Source organism: Pleurodeles waltl, chromosome 3_1 (assembly GCF_031143425.1).
Source record: "Pleurodeles waltl isolate 20211129_DDA chromosome 3_1, aPleWal1.hap1.20221129, whole genome shotgun sequence".
Classification (NCBI taxonomy): domain Eukaryota; kingdom Metazoa; phylum Chordata; class Amphibia; order Caudata; family Salamandridae; genus Pleurodeles; species Pleurodeles waltl.
This window is the reverse complement of record NC_090440.1, coordinates 826987242-827011828: the sequence shown is the minus strand read 5'-3', so window position 1 is coordinate 827011828 and position 24587 is coordinate 826987242. Positions and strand designations below refer to the sequence as shown.

Below are 24587 nucleotides of genomic sequence, written 5' to 3'. Positions count from 1 at the left end.
ACCACTGGACCGACCTCAAAAGACCCCAATGACATCCAGGCCTCCTGAATGGAGGCACCACTCAAGAAACCAAAGAAACCTACAAGGGACCAGCAAACTGGTGAGGGTCACTTCACCAACCGGATGATATCTCTGCAACTGGAAGTCACAGCCAGACCCGACGACACACTAATGAAAGCCCAGAGAAATCCTGCAAGTGTGCCAGCTATGGTGGCACAGCACCCTCCCGCGGCAGAGTTGTACCAATACCCCAGGTACTGTTCAGTGCATGTCGGACACCACCAAAATTTGGATCAGGAGGAAGCCCCACCAGAGCACCCTCGTCATCCTGCAAGGCCCCTGGAAGAAGACTTACCTCAAGCTCTAAAGGGTTCCATTGCACACAGCATCCAAGACCTCCAACTTGCCCTGCATCCAGAGGCCTGAGCCCTGCATCGCAGAACCTATTGTGTGCCCCGGGTCCCTAACACCTTGCGACCTCGACAGCCCAAGGAGACCCCAAGGCACCATCTTTAAATCTGCAAACCAGCTCCTTTTCCAGGTGGCCCTTCCAAGTGGCCCTGTGCTTGTGCAAAGAGATTTTCCAGCTCTGCTCCTGGAAGAACTAGGAGCTGCCCAAGGCTCTACAGCTGGCACAGTGTGCCCACCGACTGCCACGATCATCCTGCAAAAGAAGAAAATGGTAACTCAACTGTACGATTTTTAATGCATTTTTAAAAGTGACTGCCCATTGATTCCTATGGTGCGTAATTACACACAGAAAGACTAACTTAATAAAAAAATTGAAAAGTCATATCTCAAAAAGTACTTAACATATCCTAAAGATCTTGGTCTTAATAATTATATAAAAGTCTGACGCATTTTAAAAAATGTTGGTCTTGAGTTATTCATTGAGTGTGTCTGGTGCATGATTGGATTTGTGAGTGCAACAAATGCTTAGCACATCTCCTGGATTAGCCTAACTGCTCGACCAGCTAACTTAAATATTAGACTATTAGGAGGTCTAATTTTTACCTCTGGAAACCAACGTGCGGTTGCTTGCACCCCCCTCCTAACCCATTTAAAGCTCTTAAGTCCACTGTTTCTGTTGATTTTGAAAAGAGGCCATCTCAGTGGATACACTATCCCATCACACTTTAGCTGCGTATGGTGGCAATATTTCCAAATGTTAACACTCTACCCTCACTACCCGCTGAACGGGCGGATCATTTAAATTTCCTCGTTAACACTTATATTTCAGGCCAGCTCTGAGTGTGTGTGAGGGGGCACAAAGGAGCACTCCGTGGGAAAATAGTTCCAACAGTCCTGGCTACTACATCACCTTTTTGCAATTAAAAAGAAAAGTATAAACTTTGAAACATTACATTTCATGTTTCCATCATACGCTTACACGGATATCTTCAAGTAAGGATGAAAAGCTGATTCGTCCAAAAAGAAATAAACATTGGCTTGTCTTGTGGTGCAGCCAAAAATCGATGTTTTACACTGCAAAATAAAACATTTCGGCAAAGGAACTGTCTTCACCGAGTTCCGAAATTGAAAAGACACAACTAAAAACAACTTGCTATATTGTATACATGTAAACGTAAATAAACTATTGCCTTAAAAAAGACAATATCGGTGGCAACGATACGCTGTTTTCCTAGTGATACAGTAACTATAACTGCGATGGGCGTGAAAAATAAACACTATCACACCCCAGTGTTTTCACAGCTCTGGTAAAACGGAGTAAAGTGGAAAATGTTTGTTTTCTCCAGCACCTATAGTAAGCGAGCCAGTTTGTGATGCCTTCGGGGGTTGGAGATTTGACAAACAGTGAGCACATCTCATAATGCGTGCAGTAGGTGGCCCTAATCACTTCAGCGGGAGGGGGGGCAGAGTTCAAGTGTCACACTGAAGAGCGCCGTGTTGTCCATGAAATAACCAGTGCTTATAAATGCCAAGGTCGCCTCGGTGTGCCACAGGCCTGGTGCGCAGAGGGTGGGGGGCGCTCTACGCCACGGATCCTCTAACCAGGCCAGAGCCGGTCTCCTCTGTTCCTGTGAATGCGAGAGAGTGAATCTTTGTATTTGTGAGTAAACCCCTCCCCCGCCAGGCAGGGGCCTGAGCCGATTATCAGTGCATCTCAGGTACAAAGTGCGCAGCTCCGGCTCCAGGGCGTCACATTCTCAGCTCTACACCTGGAAGTGCGCCCCACCCCCAAGTGACAATAAAGAAAGCTGGGCCGTATTCGTTCTGTGTACGTAAGCTTTACCTTTAGTTATCAGCCAAACAAAGTAGTAACGATGATCACGTGACAGAAAATGTTGGTCCAACTTAAACTTCACAAAGGAATCAAATGGACTGGAAGATATTTTACTGTCGGAATGAGAGAGCAAAACAAGTCTTACACGTCCTATTTCAAAAGCAGAGGGGTCTAGGAGTGAGAAGGTTGAGAAATATCGTCATACAAAAAGATATCCTCCCACCTCTGTCCTATGCAGGGACTTTTGAAAGTTTACATTAATGTGTTTGGTCAGAAGCACATAGGTGTGTGTGCCTGAGTCAAGGTAACGAACTATACCACTTCATGCCGTGCGCGAGTCTCCAGCGCGGGCCCGTGTGAAAGCTCTCGGTTTATCAACACCCCTCTGCATCCAGGTAGGACACCAGCCTCTGGAACATGTGCAACGAGCAAAGCCTGGAGATCCGCGCGCCTTGCCTAGCTTCTCCCTGAGTGCAGACTGCCATCGCGCGCCTCTCGCAGTCTCCGAGCACGCGCGCGCGCCCCTCCGCAGCGAGATCAGCAAGGAGGAGGGCGCGCGCGCCGGTGTTGCAGCAGCCCAAGCCTGGGGCTGCAGGCAGGAGGATCTGGGACAGCGAACATGGCGGCGGCCGCGGTCGGGCGGGATAGTTTACCTGAGCCCTGGTCCTACGGGGTATGCAAGGACGGCCGAGTGTTTTTCGTGAAGTAAGCCCGGAATTTCACCCCACTTCCTTTTTGTTAATCCCACTGCACTCCCTCACATCTGCCCAGCTCTTTGTTTTGACACTTCTCATCTCTACAGTATGACAATAACAGGTGCATGTTTTCATTCCTCAGTGACAAAACTTGCACCACGTCTTGGCTGCACCCGCGCACAGGAGAGCCTGTCAATTCTGGCCATATGATCCGGTCAGGTGAGTGAAAGAGTGACATCCCTACCACCTCTGCACTTTCATCATATGCTTTGCGTGGAATGTTCACTTTGCGTTACATTGTTTACTGAACTGTTTTGACGTATGCACTTTTATATTACCTGTTGTGCCCTATATTTTTATTTCACTTTTGTATACTCTTGTACTTCTTCCATAATCACATTTCCCATGCATTGTTGCCACCTAGCAGCCTGTTAATCTTCACGCATTCATATCTTTAGCTTTACTCTCTTCTATGTTTTTGTGCAGTGTTCCCTGTATGGTGATATTGTTCCGATATTTCATTTTTTAAATGTTAGAAACTATTATGTTGCGTACCACCCCAGTTGTTGCATTTCTCCCCGATTTGTTGTTTTATGGCTACTTTGTTTTTCTAATTTGTTGCAATTTCTTTCAGTGTGGTTTTCCCTAAGACATATTGCATTACTTTGATACACTCTTTCCTGATTTATCACTTCCATTTCTTTTCGATTATATTGCTCTATGCATTTTTTTTTCAAGTTTACTTTATTTCACCTGTTGTTGCTTTTATCCACTATTTTCAAAATTTGAAAACTTTTTTGTTTGTTGTAAGTCACACGTTCTGTCTCCGTCTTCTCATTTCCTCTGTCACTTTCTTTGCTTTAGGAATCTTATTATCCTGGGTAGCAAAGTGCTTTACAAATTATTCATTCATTCAGTTTCTTGCAGTTTTGTCTCCATTGTCATCATTTTCACTAATTTGCTGTATTCACTTTGTATTTTCTTTAATGCCTCATTTTTCGCTGTACTTCCTGCTTTGTAGTTTCTCTAATTTTTGCACTGTCATCAGTATTGCTTTGATTTTTCTCCTTGATTCAAAACTTTCTTCCATGCATTGTTGCTTTTAACACTGACTTGAGGCGTACTCTGCATTTTTGCTTTTGTCACTAATTTGGACTGTTGTTTTAACATTACAGTGCTTTGCTATGAAATCCTGTTTCCTTTTAAGCACTGCTGCTTTTCATCATCCTATGCATTGTTCCATTTTTTAAAATATTTCCTGAATTTTGTTTTCTATCTGTAATTTGGCCTGCTCTTCTGCATCATCCGTCTTCCCGCAAACTGAATGCTTTAGTTCATACATTGCTGGTTTTCTTATTGCATTGATTTGCCTCCAACCTTCCCTGAAGAAAATGCAGTTTTTCAAGTTACCCCTATTCTCGCATGCTAGCCACTTGAAACTTGCAGATTATCTGCCCACAAACACTGAGAGAAAAAGCTTGCATACACTGTTGCACAAGAGGCCCTGAGAAATAGCATATTGTCTCTGAAGCCTGCCATAGAGCAGCTTAAAAATGCAATCTGTATGCAAGGACTAATTACTATATCCCGTATTGTACTTTTTGACAATTCCTCACTCTATAAACTATATAAAAAAAAGTCCACTGTGACCTTACATCTGTTGCAGAGTTTGCACTTTAGAAATAACATTCGAGACAGCCTTTCAGAAGAATAGTTCAAATTATATCTACATCAAGAAGAATGGATTATTCTCAACTTTACCCTCTGAAAAACACTGTGCAGGAGACTGACTAAAGGCATTCACTTCGTAGAGGATTTAAGGATCGTTGTATTCTTTCCTTAATGATCCTTAATTTCTAAAATCTCTGACTCTTCTGGAATTAAAGATTGCATAGGTTCGAGATACTACTCACCTAGTTGCGTGTATTAGGAAGATAAAATGCCTTTTCCTACACTTACAAAATCTCACTTTGAACATGTATTCGTAGAAACTTCATAAAACAATAGTCTGTAGTGTTGGTAACTCCACAGACACTCGACAGGTCTGGAATCGTAGGTGATCACAATTTGTAAGACCATAACATTTCCCAGAATGTATATTCTTTTTGTTAATCTGGGTTTCTCAGCAAGTTGGTGACTTCGCAATATCTGAATATCTCTTTTGGGTATGATTTCCCAAATCCAAGAGTAATCTAGTATTAGAAAATCCTAAATGTGTAAATTAGAGGTTTTGTTTGAAGAACAGCATTTGGTTGCTTTTCAGTCTTGAACATCACCCAAATGTATCCAAGTCTAAAGCATTAGGAGTCAATCACCTTCCCAGGTAAAACATAATGGATTCAAGTATTTGTTCTTTGAATTGGGAAACACCTCTATCAGGCTCTGATAAACTGTCTTCCAGCTTACATGTTTCCTCTACTGGACCTAATAAAATAAATTCTTAGCAAATTAAGCTTCCAAAAAAAGGAATATGGCAAGTAGGTACAGTAAATCAATCAATAAAAAGTTTTCTTTGTAAAAACGTATGCACCTTGCAACTGTATGCGTCCTTTCTGTGCCATAAACTGCTTAGAAACTATTACCATTATAGGGACAATGATCAGTTTATATAAATATGCACATTTGTATTTCAGATACCTTTTAGAAGATTCTAAGTCAACCTACTTCCATTCTTCTGCAAGACAGTCTTTGTACTCCTAGAACAAATTGGTCTTGTTTTTTCCACTGTATCTGATGATCCACAACATGAGTAAAACCAAGCAGCATAAACAAGGCGTTTGTGGCATTTGAAATGTACTTCCTTAATCAAAACATTATATTATCAGCATAGTGACACGTTTTGCTAACATTATTAGCAATCCAACTTGTTATTCAGTTGTTTATGCACATAAAGCACGGTCATGCATTTCCACCCCTGTTGCTTTTTTACATAGCTTGTTGTGCATTGCTCATTTCCTTTTTAATTTGATACCTTCTGACATTCATTGAATTATTACTCATTGACTTTTTTACTATTACTATTTTCTTCATGTGCTCTTTCAATTGTCTTTGATTTGCTGCTATCATGTTTGATTTCTAAGATTGTTCCCCATGCTTTTTCTTATGATCCATTTTTAATTTTCAGTGCCTGGGCTTTCTTAAATTCATTATTATGTGCCCACATAGTTGTACATTCCTTCTTCCATTGCTGCATTGTTTTGCGCTTCCATTTTTATTATTTATTGCTACATTTAGTGCTGTGTTACATTCTTCCATGGGTTGTTATATTGTTTCCTGCTCTTTCACCCTGAAGTTTATCATGTTCTATTCTATGTCTTGGCAGACCTGCCCCAAGGATGGGAGGAGGGCTTCACAGATGAAGGAGCGAGTTACTTCATTGAGTGAGTATTGTCACCGAGGCATCTTGTCACTTTCTGTTTTCAATCCTGTTATGTTTCAGTCAAAGGAGCTATCTCTGTTTTACTGCTGTCTGGTGCAATTTGAGACCAGAAAGAGTTCCTACATAATACACTTAGTCAGAAAGACTTGTCAGGAAAGGGGCCTGGAACAGGTGCTCTGTGTTGTTTTGTTTTGTTCAATATTTTTTGTCATGTGCAGGCTGGCCAAAGGTGGCACATTTGTGATCCGGTGTAATGGCAGTGGGCCGAAGATGGTAGAAGCTTTTACATGGACTTTGTTTCTGGGCTTGGCCTCTAGGTTAACATTCATAAGACTTCGTTGGCTGCATTAAATCTTTGTGTATGAGAACTCGGGACTCAAATCTAGAACATGCCTAAGCCTGCAATGCAAACACAGAATAGCAATCTGCTTTATTGGAACTTCTTTTGTCTCCCTATGTTTGCATTGCAGGATGTTACATGTTGATGATTTGCCAATTAGCGGCCAGTGCCCTTTGTACCTCACTGAAATGCTTGCCAACAGAATACAAGTTTGTTGTATGACTATCACCGTGGAGGTATGCAGATGAGCTGGCAAGGGTTTACCGATAAACGCAGCTTCTGTACTGGTCAGGACAGACCTTGCATCGCAACATTTTTCAAACTTTGTGTAAAGAAATGGGTTTTGATGACTTGAGACTGCAGCAAAATTTGCTCGTCAAAGTGCTAATTTTATTACTGTAATGTGTACTTTGTAAAATGCCCTGTTAATATATTCCTGTTACCATTTATGAAAGTGTTTTCAGTTTAATAACTTAATGTTGTAAAGTAACATGGACAGAAAGAAACTTGCCATAGGAAAAAGTGGAGAACCATATAAGAAAAAACCCTTAAACTGCACCTCGATTGCCCAAGTGCTGCCCCTTTTGTGTTTTCCAGGCGCTTGACACATTTTTCCTTACTCGGAAGTGTTTCATTTGACCAGCAGCTTCTGGTGTGAAACTCGTCATACCCAGCAAATCTCTTAATACATTGTACATTCATTTCCAAATTTAGCTTTGCCACTCTGACATTTATGCATTTATATTTTTTGGCACTGTATACCTATTTTAGAATTTCAGTATGTGTCATATACATCTTAAACTATTTTATTTGGCATGTGTCATTTTTCACACACCTCCACAAATGCATGGGCATCAATTACACTACACAGTTTGAAGGTATGGCGCAGAAGCAGATAAACATGCATTATTTTCAAAGCCCCTAATATGAGCGCACCAAGCCACACGAAAGGTAAGATTAGACTGTCTAATGAAAGCCAAAATCTGTGTAGTTCAACACCCTCACGCAAGAATCCAAAGTTAGATTAAATTCTGGAACGATTGTCCTTATCTTGTTCTTTCTTAGGATATCTGTGGCACCCATGTCATGGGATAACATTCTAACTGACAACAAACAGACATTCATCGTCATCTTTTGAAAACAGACATAAGAATCATTTGCTCCTGAAATATTTTAAAAGGAATTAGCTTCTGATCATAGACCTTTTTATCTTGAGCACACACAAAGAGCTGATCAGACATCAGGTTGAAGAGGACAAAGAGAAAGATAACAATTAAAAAGTCAGTACATTTTTTCTAACTGCCCCTATGGCTTGCCAGTTGCTGCCATGTTAAATTATGTAGTCCTTGCTCACCTGTCCAGCCCACAAGGCTGAATTCAGAAGTAGTCACCGTGACATGCTCCTTTTTGTTCTTCGAAAGAAGGGCATTGGGGTAGAGCAGTTCTCATTAAACTCCTTACTGTTGATAAAGGACCACTTTTACTGTCTTAGCCCAACGGTGGAAGTCAATACACTAAAAGATGGAGTTATATTATAAAATAAACAGAAGTAGAGAAGAATAAGAATTTGTAAGCATGCAGAAATCGGGGAAGAGTTATCCACGTGACATCTCCTTCATGGCTTTTCTACATGGAACAGCAGATGAAACCTAGACATGGTAGAATTGCTATAGGCCCAGCGCTAAATTTATGAACTGTATTCTAGGTTTATGTCTGCAAATGAAATTGAAGTATTACTTGAATGGAGACCGAAGAGGACAGATTTCCTTGCCTTGTACAGCCTTGTAGGGAAACTAGAAATCAGAATCTTCATCACTTGATGCAATAATGTAAACAGTACAGGAGGATCTTCAGAGGCAGACACACTCTTTCTTGCTTTATAGTGATGATGTGTTTATTGACAAACATTTCAAGTAATTTCATTTAACAGATTGGTGTCTGACAGAACCTAATAATGTGCAGCGAACCAACAAAGCGCATCTGCCACAGTAACAAGTAATTGAAAAATCAAGCACCTGAACTTTTAGAAAGAAGGTGCATTGTATTCTGTGTGAAAGTAACATTAAAGTGGATAAACATGCATGGCATCTTCTTGCTTTGCTTGCATATTTATTTGGCAAAGAGAATTAACATTTGACCACACAGATTGCACTAATTTAATTTCACAAATTCATATTCACTCAATGAACTAGCATCACATGTTTAACACCACACCTATCAAATTTCTTGGATACACATTGAAAACTTTATTTAGAAATCAAGTTGAAACAGTAGTTTAAGACCCAGAGAAGATCTTTTAGGCAATCGCATCATGCCGAGTATGTGTGTTTTTATTGTGGATAGACAGCAGAGGCCCAACTGAACACTAGAGATGTGCTTATAGAAAATACATTTGGGATGCTTTCTTGTTGCTCTTGAGAATCTCTTCATAAAATCATGAGCTAAGTACTTAGTGTTTCTTGCATTTGTATTACAAATATATGTTATATAAATATGTAATATTGACAATTTAGTTGAAGTAACTTCGTGTGTTTTTAGGTCCCAGTTACTGACAGCTTATGCTGTCTTTTGGCAGACCTGTTGTTTTCTATTGTCTGTTGGCAACATGACTTATATTTAGAGTGCCTTTGCATCCACTCTCCTCAAGATTAGATTGATTTTGTTTTTCTGTCTCAGTTGTCTGCTGATTTTATATTTTTTCTTTATATTCCTGTGTTTGTCTGACCCAGGAACATTTCAGTCTCATGGTGTTATGACTGAGTTGTATCGTTAAACTGCAGACTCCCGGGGCCTCTTAAGTTTCACCTGCAAAATCTCTTGTATTAAAAAAAATCTTAAAAGGGGCTTAGAACCTGCCCAATACTTACCATTTGTTGATTCTTATGTTGCCTTAATTTACATGCTTCTGATTGGTTAGCACAACGTCTCCTTTCACTTTGCGCATCTTCCTGCTCTGCTTTACCCGTCCATGTCACAGCATGGATCTTGGTCCAAGTACATCTTCCAGTCACAGGGCACTGGATACTGGCCAGTGTGCTTCCATTGGCTACACACTCTGAAGGTACTTTTTTCCAGTTCCTATTGAGCACTCAGTACGAGTGCATCTGCAGGTCGTCTTCTCTCCTCCCACCTTGTTGCAGTTCCTTTACCTGCTTGCCTCCTCCTCCTGTTGCTGTTCCTCCCACGCCCAGCTGCCTGCTGTTTGTGAGTTACACATGGCTTCTGCACATACAGTATCCGACTGTGCAACCTCTCCATACTCTTTTCACCTGTAAAAGCCAAAAGGATAGGCCTTGGAGTAGCTTTTCTGGAAGAGGGTGCAAACTTCATAGATTAAAATATTGCCCTGCATCCTTTAGTGACTCAGCAGCCGAAATCGTAAAATGTTCTTAATTTGTGTTTTCCCAGTGAGAAACCTCGTAAAGCTCTGATTTTCTCTCTTTACAGAGCAGAGGAAAGCCAGTCAACATTGGGAGGGAGTGGGAGTTAAGGCTGCCATCATTACTGAATGGCAAGTCTGTAATGACTTATTTTCCGTATGTGTTTGCTCTCTTCTCGTTTCAAACACCACCTGGGCAGCGAGTGCCACCTTCCTCTATGTGGGTTGGCTAACACATGACACCGAGCTGCATTTATGTAACAAGGCAACAGGGGACACTGGGTGGTGACGACCAATCAACTTTTTTTGTTTCCCTTTGAGGACAAGCCAAACAAGCACTGGCAAAGCCAATATCTTGTGCCTCTGTGAAATCTATTGGTTTTCTCAATGTATTTTTAAGACATATTGCAGAGTGGCACTAGCTGCTGTAGAACATGTCTTAAAGTTTAAAAAAACAGCACTAACCCGCATACTGTGTTGACTATGTTATAGCACTTTTTTAACTTTAAGCCATGCTGCACTTAAAAAACACTGACAATATCAGAATCCTTTAAGTCCTAGGTGGTGGATGAAGAATAACCCTTTCTCACATTCCCAACTGTTGCCAATCTGCCAAGTGACTGAGATGCTCTTGATGGCCCTCCCCAATTTCTTACATCACTAAACCATAGCTTATGCACAACCCTCTACTACCCCAGGTAAGTTTCCATCATCCGCTACATGCCTCAACATGGCATTCATGATCTGCCATGACATCCATATCAAACCCCGCTTGAGAAACAGGGACATATTAGCTTCACCCACATGTGTAGGTATCCACCTGATCTCACAGCACTTGTGAGACATAGGTTCAAGATGACTAATTTGAGGGAGAAGTAGGGCAGTTATTACAGAGTTATTTTGTTTAATAAGTTGCACTTTTGTGGATCACCTATATTGCATGCTGACCTTATTTAATATCATTGAGGTCCATTTTGTTGCCAACAATTGCACATGCTACTTCTTCTAATGTTTTATTTAACATATTCTCATGTATTATGGCTTGAAGTTATAAAAACGCTACAATGACTGTTCTATTGTCATTAATTCTCTATTCCATTGCTGTTTTGCTGTAAATTGCTTTATGATAACACAGCCTGCTTCATTGTTGGGGACTACGAGTCCCAGGACCAATGTGGGCTCAAGGAGGAGGCCCGTGATTGCTGGCACCTGTGTAAGGACTAGCGCTATAGAGCACATCCATCTCTCCCGCCGTGTGGGAACACAGCCTGCTTCATGGTTGGGGACTACCGTCCTAGGACCACTGTGGGCTCAAGGAGAGGCCCATGTTTGCTGCCATCTGTGCGGGGCAACACTATAAATCATGTACATCTCTCCAGCAGCATGCAGGCGAAGCCTGGGCTAAGGGTGGGTCCGTCTGTGTCCTTCCACAGCTGTTTGAGATCAGGTCGGGTTATCCTTCTTGGCCCCCCATTTGAAGATACCTTGTTGCTTATATTGAGGAACTTGCTATAAGGAGTGGGTAAGTGGAGCCACTATTCATCTGTTTCTTCCCTAATTGTGTCCTCTGAAGAGAATAAGGGGAAATGGAAGATTCTGCAACTGGTTTATAAGAAGGGTTCTTCCAAGAATTCCATTGCCAAATTTTTATCAAGTGCCATTGAAGCCACTGAGCACGAGTTGGATGTTGTAACTGTCCAGACTAATATTGCTACTGGAACTACAGTTAGTCAGTTTTCTGGTGCTTTATCATTATCTGTTTCACAACCTGGTGAACCTATTCTGCGGCCAAGAAGAGGCAATTCCTGTGTCTCTTTTCTTCCTGTCGTATTTCATGTAGAGGAGCCTGCGGGTTTTGTAAGGAATAGTGATTCCCTACGTATTTTACTGCATGCTAAAAAGTCTATAGGCACAGGTCGCACACTAAAAGTCGCATCCAGGAAAGCACTTGAAAATTTAACCCCAGTTTCAGAGAATCGTGCAAGAGAATAAATGAACCCAAAGTGCCTGCATCGAATAGTCTAACTCCACTCATTTTGCATTTGAAAAACTGTAAGAACGATTGTGTGGCTTTGTCTGAGGTTTTGAACTGTCTTGGTGCTATTGAAAGTTCTTTGCTGAATCTTCACTCCCTTTTGGGCTCAGTTCTGTTGCAAAATACTGTCACTTATATGCTTATTACTAGGGATTTAATTCTGTCTTTTTAAGTCCCACATTCCTCAGGGACAGACTTTTTGAGTGCAGACATTCTGGCTGTACATTATTCCACAGTCCTTCCTGTAGTACTATCAGATAATAACCAAACTAACAGTAATAAGACGGGATGCCCTCAAGGAGCAATGAAACATCATATTATGGATCTTCCACCTGCTGCTATCCCATACACAATTGTTCTAAAAGGTGTCCCTCTGTTGCTTTTTGGGACATCCGTAGGCTTAGAGCAACTACATAACAAGGATAATGATTGGCTTAATTTGCGGCTGAATGGAGCTTTCATTGTACACTGTGATATTTTCATGGTACAAGGTGTCACCTGGGTTGTAAAAAGCCCGGAACCAGATAACCATGACTGTGTCATTGTCAATTTTAGGTCCAATACTTTTGTCAGTAGTTTGCTTTGCAGGCTTTGTAATACACCTAAGCCTGTAAGTGGTGTGGAAGCGGTCCTGTTTTTTTTAAATTTTTTTTTTTTTTTTTTTTTTTTTTTTAAACAGACCCAATCTCCCTCTAAGTATCTAGACTCCTTCCAGGGCTTTTAATTACTATAATGCTTCTATTTGAAATTTCCCTCTACCACTCCACAGAAGATTTTCTCTCCTGGCCACATGTGACTCTGTGGAATGACTAGCAATTGATTGTAAGGATACTCACAAACCGCTGTGTGGTGACTTTATAAAGGGGGCCTTTGGTATATACACCTGACCTCAATCTACACTCTCCTGTTGTTAACTGTCAGGCCTTGGGTGACAATGGAAGTTTGATGACCACTGACATAAATCGTAGAGGGAAAAATGACACCTGGAACATGGCTGGTTTGTGTTCCAAGTTAAATGATTCTCAATGACTTGATATCATCACTATCTAAGAACGTATTGCTCTTCAAGAGACCTGGCTGGTGAATCCATCTCATATTGAAGGTGTCATGCCGTATTTTACCCCTGGCTCACCAGGTCTCTCTGGTAGAGCTAAAGAGGGATTGTTAAGCCTGATACCACTCACCTTTCCAGGGATTGTCTATAGAGTGGATCTGAATCATATTAGTTTTCAACTCATTTAACTGACATACCGGTTACTGAAGGTCATGATTATTAATGTGTATAACAAAGGTTTTGATGTTAATAATTTTGCCATCATTAACACCCTGAGAAGTGAGCTTCAGGGTGTCTTACCGGGGTGAGGGTTGGTAGGGGACTTGCCCGTCTATTATTTGGTTGGGTGATTTCAATATTCATTGCTGTAAATTAGGCAACACAGTGGTTTGTGGCCTTAGTGACACCTATGGCGAACCTTTGACGCACATTGTACATAATCCTTATGTGGAGAGCCTCAATGAACTAATTAAGTACCAACTGCTACTTGCCTTTGATGCTACTGTCGCCCATTCTGTTTATAATCCAAATTTCATTGTTCGAGATTGTCACAGTATCATTGATTTCATTTTATTTAGTTGGGATTTGATAGGTACACTACCAACTTCCTCTGCTGCCATGCTCGTGCCCACAAACACTCTTTCACCGGCTTCACTAGGAATCCAGGGAAGCCACCAGAGAAATCATGAGGAGGGTTGCGGTTGCTGCTTGTCAGATGGTCCCGCTGAGGCCTGCAACACTTTGAAAACCTAATTTGTACATTTGTGCATGCTGCTCCTGCACCACCTCACCTTGTCTCACAGCTCGGGCCGTACCTTGTTTGTTGCACCCCTGCAGCTGCTGCTGATTCTGTCTCCCACCACTGTATCTGGCCGGCCTGTGGAGATAGGTGTGTACGGTGCTATAGTGCTGTGGTTGCGGGGTTGGCATTGCAGCTGTGGAGTTGTGAAAGGTACACTACCAGAGTATGAGGTCGAGGTCAATGCTCTTAGTGACCATAATCCTTTAGTCGTGTACCTTCTAGGTTTTAATCTCCTTAGGAGTGATCGTGAGACATTAACTTCAATTGACATCCCTAAACATAATGGGGTCCTCCAAAAATGATCCAGAGCTGATGGGGCAGAATTGTTTACTACCTTAGCGATGAGTTATAGGGATACATAATAGGGATGCAGTGTCCTTGTGTTGGGCTCTAAGTGAGGGCACCCTCTGTCACTGTATTCTCTTTTGAGGCTCTCTGTAATACGGTCTAGGAATTGCTCACTATTCAGGTTGTCAATTGCCCAAAAAATCCTGCTAGGCGGTTCAAATTAAATTGTGCCAAGGCATACTCAGCCCTTTTCAAAGCAGTGAAATCGGTCCCTTGTGACGACGATTTCACAAGGTCAAGTTGCCCGATCTAGAAGTGTGCCTTGGAAACAAGAAAGAATGAGATCTAGGCGGAGGCCTTTGAATCACTACTTGCTGCCAGTAACAGCAGGGATTCTCTGCTTTTTTCAGAGGTGATTAATGCTACTGTCATTAAAGATTTCCCTGTAGCTGAGAGTGCCCCACTCGTTCGATTGAGCACTTTAAATACGTCTATGCTACTGCCCACCAAGACTCCTTATTTGGGTGTATTGCAAGAGGCAATTTGGTCATATTAAATGGCAGACTGGCCACTAAGGTGGATGAAGTCAAAACGGCTAATAGTAGATGCCCCACTGGCAAGACATCGGACCCTGATGGAGTCCCAGACAACCTTTTCAAAGATAATGGAAATATTTGGGCTCCTCTCTTAACAATTGTCCTGAATGATGTTTCCATGATGAGACCCCCGAAATCCTGGTAACACTTGGTAATCGCACATATTTTTATGAAAGGGGATAGAGGGAGCCCAAAAGGTTATCAGCAAATATCCCTGATTAATTCCACATCACAAAACATGGGTAGAATTATCTTAGAGCTGTTGGAGGTCTTGGCCCTGGACAATAACTTACTGTCAGATTTGTAATTTGGCTTCAGGGTAGGTTTACGCACCGTGGAGCATTGCCTAAACCTTCAGTTATTTATTAACAAATATACCCTGTCCAAGCAAGGACAGATATACCTTGCTTTCATGGAAAGTCTTCTTTAGACTACATGAATCGTGATGAACTCTGGAACATTATGTCGGCAATGGGCGTTGAGCCTTCTGTGATGAACTTTCTTAGAGAGTTACATCGTGAAGTCACAGCCTCCTGTGGGGTAATTTACTGATAGTTTTCTCTTTTCTAGTAGTGTATGGCAGGGCTACGTTTTAGCCACTTTTTTATTCTCACTTCATATCAATGGTCTTGATCATCAATTCGATCAATTAAATGCGGATGTGCTATGAATCGGAACTTTTGCGGTTCCTGTGCCTCTCTACAAGGACTAGGCAGTTATAATTGCTAGGACAAAACTCAGCTTGCATGAACTTTTGGACAGTTGTGTGGTTCATGGATGAGTTGGAATTGACTGTAAAGCATTCGAAAACCCACATAATGTCTTATGGCACGAGATCTAATGAATGTAAAACCTTTTTTTTTTTTTTTATAAATGCCACAAGACTTCAGCCAGTTTCATCTTGTCCCAATTTGGGCATACTTTTTGACAATCGGTGTTCCTGAAATATGTTAGGTACTGTTACTGCAGCTATGTTTTCTCGTTCTGTGGAGGGTTTGTTCAGGTTTACAAAAAATCTAGGTTCTAAACCCCCAAAGGAGCTTTTGTTTGTCAGTACATCTAAATCCTTGTCAGTAACGACTTATGACTCTGGAGTCTGGTGGACTAAAGATTTTAAAGCCATATATGCTGTTGCGAACAACTGCCTGAAAAGATTGTTGGGGTTTGCATGTAGTTGTGTGAATTATCAATGTCCTGCAGACCTCTGCCTTGATTATGTCTCTGACCTTATTAGAATATGCCCTCTTTTATTATGGCTGGCAATCTGGGTTAAGTCTGAAGCACACTTTAGTTGCAGTGTGATTAGGGACTGCATGAACCTTGATAAGTTTAGTCATTTCCTTTGACTAAGATTTATTAAAAATATGAGTAACACATTAGGCTTCCCTGACGTTTATAACTGCTGTGAGGTCCCCTTGCTAGCAATCCACCAGATAATTAAAGAACGTTTATGGAAATGGACAAGGCAGAGTCTGCACCGAATCAGATAAAAGTACGGCTCACTTGTATTGTCCCTTGGATACTTGACCAGTAATTGATACTTATCTCATGTGGGTGTGCAGTAGTTATCAGCATATCCTACTAACTCGGCTGAGATTCAGGCCCTCGTTATAAAAACGGCGGTCGAAATCACCGTGTTCATGCTGGCGGTCTTACTACTGACCGCCAGCGCCCCCGGAACCCCGCCGGCCGTATAAAGAACATTCCTGTGGGCCGGTGGCTGGAAACATTGTTTCCGCCCGCCGGCCCACAGGAATGCCTGGCCGGACATTGACGGCGGCTTCACATGGAGCCGCCACCAATGCCTCTGTGCGGCGGGTACAGCTGCACCCATTGCGCAGATCACTGCCCGTAAATCGGGCAGTGACCTGTGCGATGGGGCACTACACAGGGGCCCCTGCACTGCCCATGCCAAGTGCAGGGGGCCCCCAGGGGTGCCCCGGTGCACCCCTTCTGCCAGCCTTTCAGGCTGGAGGACAAGGGATCATTATCCGAGGGGCAGCACCTGTGCCCTGTCGGATGATGATGCTGACCGCCGCCAGGCTGCCTGACAGAGGCAGCCTGGTGGTGAGTGAGGGCCACCATTGGTTCATTATGTGGCGGTGTGGCCCGCCATGCCGGCTGGCGGGCCACACCACCATGTTCATAATGACCACCTCAGTTCTCTGCATCGTCTGGTGGCTTTCCCCAACCCTGTTAGGTATCCTATGACTCCTGCCCTGTGTCTATGTGACAGTCTATCTGTTCAGTCAACCTTGCACTTAATGTTGTTTTGCAACTGTTATTGCCTTTTTAGGAAGACGTTCTTGATCCCGCTTTTTAAGGAGAACAATATCTCTGACCACAGGACAGCTATGTTTTTTTTTTGCAATCCCTGCCTTCTATAAATGCTTGATTTTCCATTGTTAGTTGCATTCAGTGTACTCCTAGGGAATTTGCCTTGTAAAACAATCTTTATGCCTTACTTTGTGCCTGACATGGAATTGCTCTTATGCTGAGCTATGTGATGAGTCCAAGTCAAAACGATCTTTATTCGGCTGCTATGCAGCCATAAAAGTACAAATAAATAAATATGTAAAACATCCTGAATTTAACCACTGTAATCCTATCAACGCCATAGGTATTCAATTTGCATAAAAACAATTAGAACGTGTACAAAATGAGAAACCTTCTTAAGGTGGTTGGGGCTTCAAATGGCAATACTGCAGTACACAGTTCAGTGACTACTCAAATGCAAAAAAAGAACAGTAGGTTAATCAAAGTGCATTGAGGTGCTCACATAAAAACACATTTCATCATCAAGCGTTTTTAAAAAAAAAAAGTAGTGATTGCATACAATGTATGAATTCTCTGGATTTAATAAAAGGGATAACGAACATTTTTACATATTTCTGACAAAAAACACTAAAGAAAGTGAAATGGAGCATAGTCTGTTTAGAGAAATTATCACAGGGACAAACAAGTGAATCCAAATTATTCTGAAAACCTAATAAATATTTAATCGTATCAGCCCAAAAATGAAACATTAAAGAGCATTCCCACCTCCCTCTCCTACACCATAAGCGGTTACTGAGGGTGTTTCCAGGATTCACTCACAAGTTGCTGACGGTGGATGATTTTGATGTTTCTATGCTTAATCCTTTCCTTTGGACATGAGTTAATAATACATTTTGAACTTGCTTCCTGCCCATAACCACACGTTTCAACATTAGTAAAAAGCCTTCGGTACACTGATAACTTCAAAGGGTTTCTTTATGAATGCCAACGAAGGAATACTTAGACCTTTCTCACATGCTAAGCAGTCTTTAATTATGTTTCACGTTAGGAGTGCCTCATCATTTTTCCGAATGGAAAGCCATAGCAGCGGAGGCATATTTGAATACAATCACCCAAATGGCTCAGCCCTAACTTATTATGGCAAATGAAGTGTGAGGTGGAAGGGGGACAGATGGAAGCTTCCGACAGAAGCGATTTTCCTACACCTGTATGGCTAAGGAATCGCTGATGCCCGAAGCACCCGCCCCATATGCAGCAGCAACTGGGGCACATTGAGAATAATTGACATGCAACATGGGGAAAGTTGCTCGACCCCAGACGGAGACAGTAAACTAAAAAGTGAACCAACAGCCCTAGATAGATTGACCCTTCGATCAGCAATATTAGCTTACCACGAACCAGTTGAACTAAAAATCACCCCCAAATATGAAAAGGTATTAACACTGAGTAAGCGGCTTGAACCCACCAATATACTTGATAAATTTGTGCCCTTTGGGCTACAGACCATAATGAACGATTCGGAAAAGATGGTCAACAAATCAAGGGAGCCCATAAATTCCACAATAATCTCAGGGCTCTAGGCTAGCGAGCCAATAAAACTGCACTGTCTGCATATAACAAGACTGAGAGTGGGGAGCCACATACCATGGGAACATCCGAAGTACATTATGCTAGATGTGTATCAAGTTTAATAATATACAGGATAAACAACAAAGGCGCAAGTATGCAATCCTGTCTCACCCCCACTCAGTTTGAGTTTCCTTAGAAAGTTCTCCGTTGTGACCAAACCTCATCTGGCCTGGGTGTTACTAGGAAGAGACGCCAGTGGCTTCTCCACTCCCAACTTCAGTAAAATTTGTCTTAGCCTAGCCCGATTCACACAATCAAATGCCATGGAAAGATCCATAAATGCTAAATACAATGAGGTATGCATATTGACATGCGTTCAGAATTTTATCCTCCTCCACCCACTCAGTGATCCTGTTAAAAAGAATAGAAAGGATTTTAGCTCGAATATCAATGAGAGAGATTGGCCGATAGCAACCGGAAAAGGACCTAGCACCTTTTTTTAAAAATCAGTATAATGGTGGATAATGCCCAATAATTTGCAAGGATGTATATTTTAAGTTGTTTAAGACGTTGGTCAGCAGAGGCACCAATATATCAATACTACTTTTTCTCAGCTCAGTGGGTATGCTGTCCGGGCCGAGAGCCTTTTCCCCTGCACTCTGGTGTATTGCAGCAGAGACTTTGTTTAAGGACACAGTCACAATGGAGGTTAGACCAGTTACCCTACTAGCACATACAACCTGATTCCTTGCTGAATAAATATGCAAAAAATGTGCCCCTCATGTCTCACTGCTTATGTGACAACTAATTAACGTCCCCTTTCTATTGGTCAACTTCAAAGCCAAAACAGAGTTTCAGAACGACTTGCTGTTTATTTGTAGTTCCTGCACGTGCCAGGTTGTCCCACTGCCAAAGGATCACCTCCTCCCACCTCCTCTTTGTTACTAATTTATACATTTTCCACAAAATAGTCACCAATGTTGGGTCCCTTGGTGGAGTGGTTAATGCCTTGCGTAAAGCTCGATTAGTTGCTACGCACTCATGGTAAACCATCTGGGGGCTAATTGTGCTGGATATGATAGCTTTACTAGTTTTGACAGGTAATTGTAAAGTTTGAACAGAGAGCTTACCATGCTCCCTTTCCCATTGACACCATCATCAGATAGACAGCCCAGAATTATTGCTAAATTACACTAGATTATTTCAGCCATTGCTTGTGTGGGATTCAAGAGTTTCCAACAGACTCTTAGATTGTCCGTAGAAGTTTGCTGATTGTTCTGGTTGAATTTTAGGAGCTGCTCTAGGGGTCTCGATCAAATCGATTTATGTGATTGGTTTTGTGATGAATTAACATTTTCTCTCCTCTTTGATGCACTTGACACTTTGGGCCTGATTACGACCTTGGCGGATTAGACACTCCGTTGCAAACATGACGGCTATCCCGTCCGTTGTTTTACAAGTCCCATTACATATAATGGAACTTGTAATACGACGGACGGGATATCCATTAGCTTGTGACAGAGTATCTCATCCACCAAGGTATTAATCAGGCCCTTTGTGTATTTGGGTTCTTGTTTTATATCTCGTAGTTATAATAATTAATTGTTTCAATGTATCTTTTTCTGTATGTATTTTATTTATCTTTTATGGCTTTTATCCGAATAAAGTGTATTTTGACTTTACCAAGTTTGTAAGGTATGCTTCAAAATCACAAAAATTCAATAAAGGTTGTTTTAAAAAACATTGACTAAACCAATAGATTTTACAGAGGTGCAACCTATTGGCTTTGTCAATGGTTGTCTGTTTTGTTTTTTATTAGCATTCCTTAGGCTACTACTAGAAACATTTGTTTCTATGTTCTCTCTCCCGCCTCCCACTTTTCCTCCTAGTCATCTTTGCAGGATAGCTCCATTTTCACTTGTTACTTCTCTATAAAGCCACAGTTACATTACGTTTTTGTACTTTTTATTTTTCAAACAAGGGACAGGCAGCTGCAAAGAGCTACGGGGCCAACCTTGTCTTTTTTGTGCTGGCAACCACTTGTTTTTCACTTCTTTAAATTTTTTATTTACCATTTTAAAACGGCTGCTCACCATGGAAGAACTGTAATATAAACAAGTCAGCAAGCACCTGGACCCATGTGTGCGCATCAGTGGCCTGCTTGGATGTCATTTCTATAATGCAAAACAACTCCTTCGAAGTGTGCCTGCTATGCATCCGCATGCATCATGCCAGCTTTACCGGACTTTATCACAGAAAGTAGATCACATGATTTTAATTTGATTTTAACCAAATTTCGAATGAAACGTTTGCTCGAGAGGGTTAAATAGGCTCAAAAGGCTATTGAATGCCTGTTTGATTGCTTATCCAAAACTATCTGAGACTGAAAGTACAGTTGGTAAAAGAAATGGAGAGGAACAGAAAGTAGGTTACTTCAGTTAGAAAGTCGTATTTGTTGAGCGTTGTGCACACCAATTGCTACTAGGTATTGCATTTCATTGGAAATACTGTAGCTTATTCTAGTTCGGCTTTTGACTATGGTAAATAATATATATGTTTTTAGGTCTGGTCTATTGTCAGACTGAGCTATTTTACCACCTTCCTGTTCTAGAAAAAAACATAATGAAAGACATATATACATACCAGGGCCTTCTTCATCCATTGATAATTTAACTGCTGTTCACATTTTTCTTCTGCTTATTGCACTGTACAGCATGGGGCAGTGGATCGGCTCCCTTCAAGCATGTTTTTCTTCACTGTAACAACATTTTTATTGTGTTTTTGCACACATCCATCTAAAAATAGTTCATCTCGGCGCTAGTACTTTGGACCAATCAGTGCACTCATTTCAGGTTTCATGATTTTTTTTTGTTTTTTGCCAAAGTGCTTTCCCACCTTGGCAGCCTTTTTATTTATTATTTTTAAACTGTAACCCCTGTTGCATGTATTTGCAAAAGTAACTAAACAAATACATCATTAGTTTTTCAAGATCAGGCCCGCTGTCTTAGCCAGTGCTGTTTGTACTAGGAATTTATTTTTAAATAAAATCCTCTAACTAATTCATTTGTATCATTCATTGTACATGCGAAAAATAATGGTTAACATTAAAATATTTAACATTTGAGCCTTGCCACGATAGGGTTTGGTGACTTACATGGTCTATAAAGCACAGTACTTGACCTCTGTTTTAGAAGAATCTAGTGGTGAGAGTAAGCCATGTTTCTTGCAGTAGTTCACCCTTAAAATATGTTTGCGGAAGCTGAGGCAAACATTATTACTATGTGTCATTTGTTTTCAGTTGTTAATTTAGTGTTCTACTTGAAGCAAGTTCAATGATTTCCCACGTGACAGAATTTGGGCACTCTTGTAGTGATGTTTAATAGGTTAAGAAAACAAAAGCTTTATTCTTGACTTTGAAGGGGCCACTGCAATCCGTTTTCCTGAATTTTTCTCCTAACACCGTCTTAGAAATTTCCCTTTGTAATAAAAAGTCAGTCAAACATGACCCTAAGCAAAGCAAAGTGTAAATTATTACTTAAAGAAATGTGATTAGCAATGCCATTTTGCATTATGAATTTCGGCTAACTTGATGTAATAATGTGTCTACCTCTCTTCCTTTTCCTTAATGTGTCTTTCCTGTTCCCTATTGTTTTAATACCTAAGTAAACATTTAGAACATAGGTGGACTTGATCCTAAATATATTGGCCTAGATTCACAAGTTGTAGTTTGGAGTACTTAAAGAAGTACTCCAGCAATTCTGCCTTTCATATGATTTCTGTACTGAGATCACGGCAAAGGCAGCGGAGATCTACACACATTGATATATGTTTTTGTAGTAAATGTGGGATAGCCAAGAGGGTGGTGAGAAAATGGAGAAAAATTACTTCAAAATGGACGTGGTCAAGGACAATTTAAAGGGGGCTGTAGGGAACAACATTCAAATACAAGACAAGCACCCAGAAAAGAGTATCACCATTGCAGTTCACAAACTGCACGTATACATTTAGTACAGTAAAATTTATGTGAAAACAAGCTTAGAAGTACTCCAGCCCAGCCTTGGTGTAAGTCAAGCACTACATGTGGCCAACCTCTAGGACTGCATACAAAAAAGTGGAGCCAGGAAATTAATCAAACCCCACAGGAATTAATGTTGAATAATGAAATCAATTCTAAATTTAAAATATATATTTAACTTTTTAGTGATGAAAAAATAATTTGGTATAACTGTTGATTGTTTTTAAAATGCATCAATGCACTCAAATCGTTTAACATATTTTTAAAAATATAAAAAATGACTCACATTAACTACATAATATCTAACCATCTTCACTACATATACAACAAAATTAAAAATGTTAGTGGATAGTTATATTTTACTAGAATGTTAAATTAATAGCTCATAATATTGTATAATTTAATATGCATTGGATTTGAGAAGGTAAAATATTGTAGCTTGTTATATGATAAGGTCTAGGTTAATGTTAATTATTTTAAATTACTTTACATTTCAAATTATATTATTTATTATTAGACAAACATAAATAAACTGTATTACACTCCCCATTCTTTTCTGTTGGAACCGCACTGCCTCACTGCTAGTGATCTCCACCAACAGGTGAAAAGTTGCTAAGAGTAACTTTACACTCAAGTTCCGGCGTGGGCGATGCCACCTTCTCAGTGGATGGTTTAGAGATTTACACCTATGTGTAAATCTCCACTCAGAGAGTGGAGGTATAACTCTTAGAGTTATACGTAGGAGAAGAAATAGATCCACACATGAACATATATAGAAGAAATAGATATGAACATATATAGGCAAGTAAATGTATCTTTGTATATCATACCCAATAGATAATCTGTGCTGATCATTGGACATTTGCCAGTTCTTGCTATGTGTTTATGTGAATGTTTTACTGGTTACTTCAATGTGAAAACATAGTATATTATAATATAACCTGTGCTGATTCCTAAAATGTACACTCTGTTATTTGTATATATTTTCATTGTACTGTATTTTTGCACCTTGTTTGACCTTTAGTATTTTTCATCTTTTGAGAGCATAATAAACACATACTTAACAGAAAAAAAGTAATTTATTAATAATTCACGCCAAGTAATTTGTTTTGTAAGTTCAAGCTCATTTATTCACTAATAATCATCTTCTGAATCCAATCATGAAACACAAAGAGGCTGACAAGAATGGTAAAACAGCATTTTTGAATTAGGCGTATGCAGTTTGTATGAAATCTGCCTTTTCTGAGTGTCCACCCTGGATTTATTTTGCCTTTTGCCAGATCCTATATTTTTGCTGGCAACTCTGTGCAAGTTACCCCTGCTAACCAGTTGTATAGTGCCTGTCTCCCCTTGTAACCATAGTTAAATTGACTTTATTCCTGATTGACACATTTAACTTGCCTGAAAGTCCATTGTACATCATGCTAGCGCCTTGAAGTTAAAATCCATTTGTGGACTGCAGCACCTATTGTGCCATTCACCATAGTGACACTGCAAACATGGCTTCAATCCTACCCTGTGTAGCCTGACTGTTGCATTGTAAACATGCGCTATGATCTGTCAAACATATTTTGACAGGTAAAAATCTCTCTTTTAAATATTAGTAAGTCACCCCATGTAAGACTTGCAGCCCTAAAGGTAGAGTGCATTGTTTTAGAAGTGGGGCAACTAGAACATTATTGTTACTATATCCCTACAGTAACACGTCCCTAAAAGCTTAGCAGGCCTAGCTGTCTTATGTAGGAAACCAGAGCACATATGAAAATAGGGAATGGTACTAGCCTGTAAAATAACAAAACTATAGTTATTAAAAATCCAATTAAACTGTGAAGTTGGATTTTTAATAACTGTTTTTCATTATTATGATTATTTATGGACTAATAAAGCGTGACAGCTACACACAGAGGGTTTCC

General features: G+C 40.6%; 1 protein-coding gene across 3 annotated transcripts in view; it reads left to right on the top strand.

The window, feature by feature from the left end:
* Positions 1-2753: 2753 nt before the first annotated feature.
* PLEKHA7 (pleckstrin homology domain containing A7) overlaps positions 2754-24587 on the top strand; it is a 1012616-nt gene continuing 990782 nt past the window's right edge. For 2 of the 3 annotated variants that reach the window (XM_069223724.1, XM_069223723.1), the window contains exons 1-3: positions 2754-2950; positions 3083-3159; positions 6263-6320. In XM_069223724.1, the coding sequence (XP_069079825.1) occupies positions 2865-2950; positions 3083-3159; positions 6263-6320 (221 nt within the window). In that variant the 5' untranslated portion in view covers positions 2754-2864. The remainder of the gene's footprint in view (positions 2951-3082; positions 3160-6262; positions 6321-24587) is intronic. The other variant, XM_069223725.1, reaches the window with a different exon arrangement.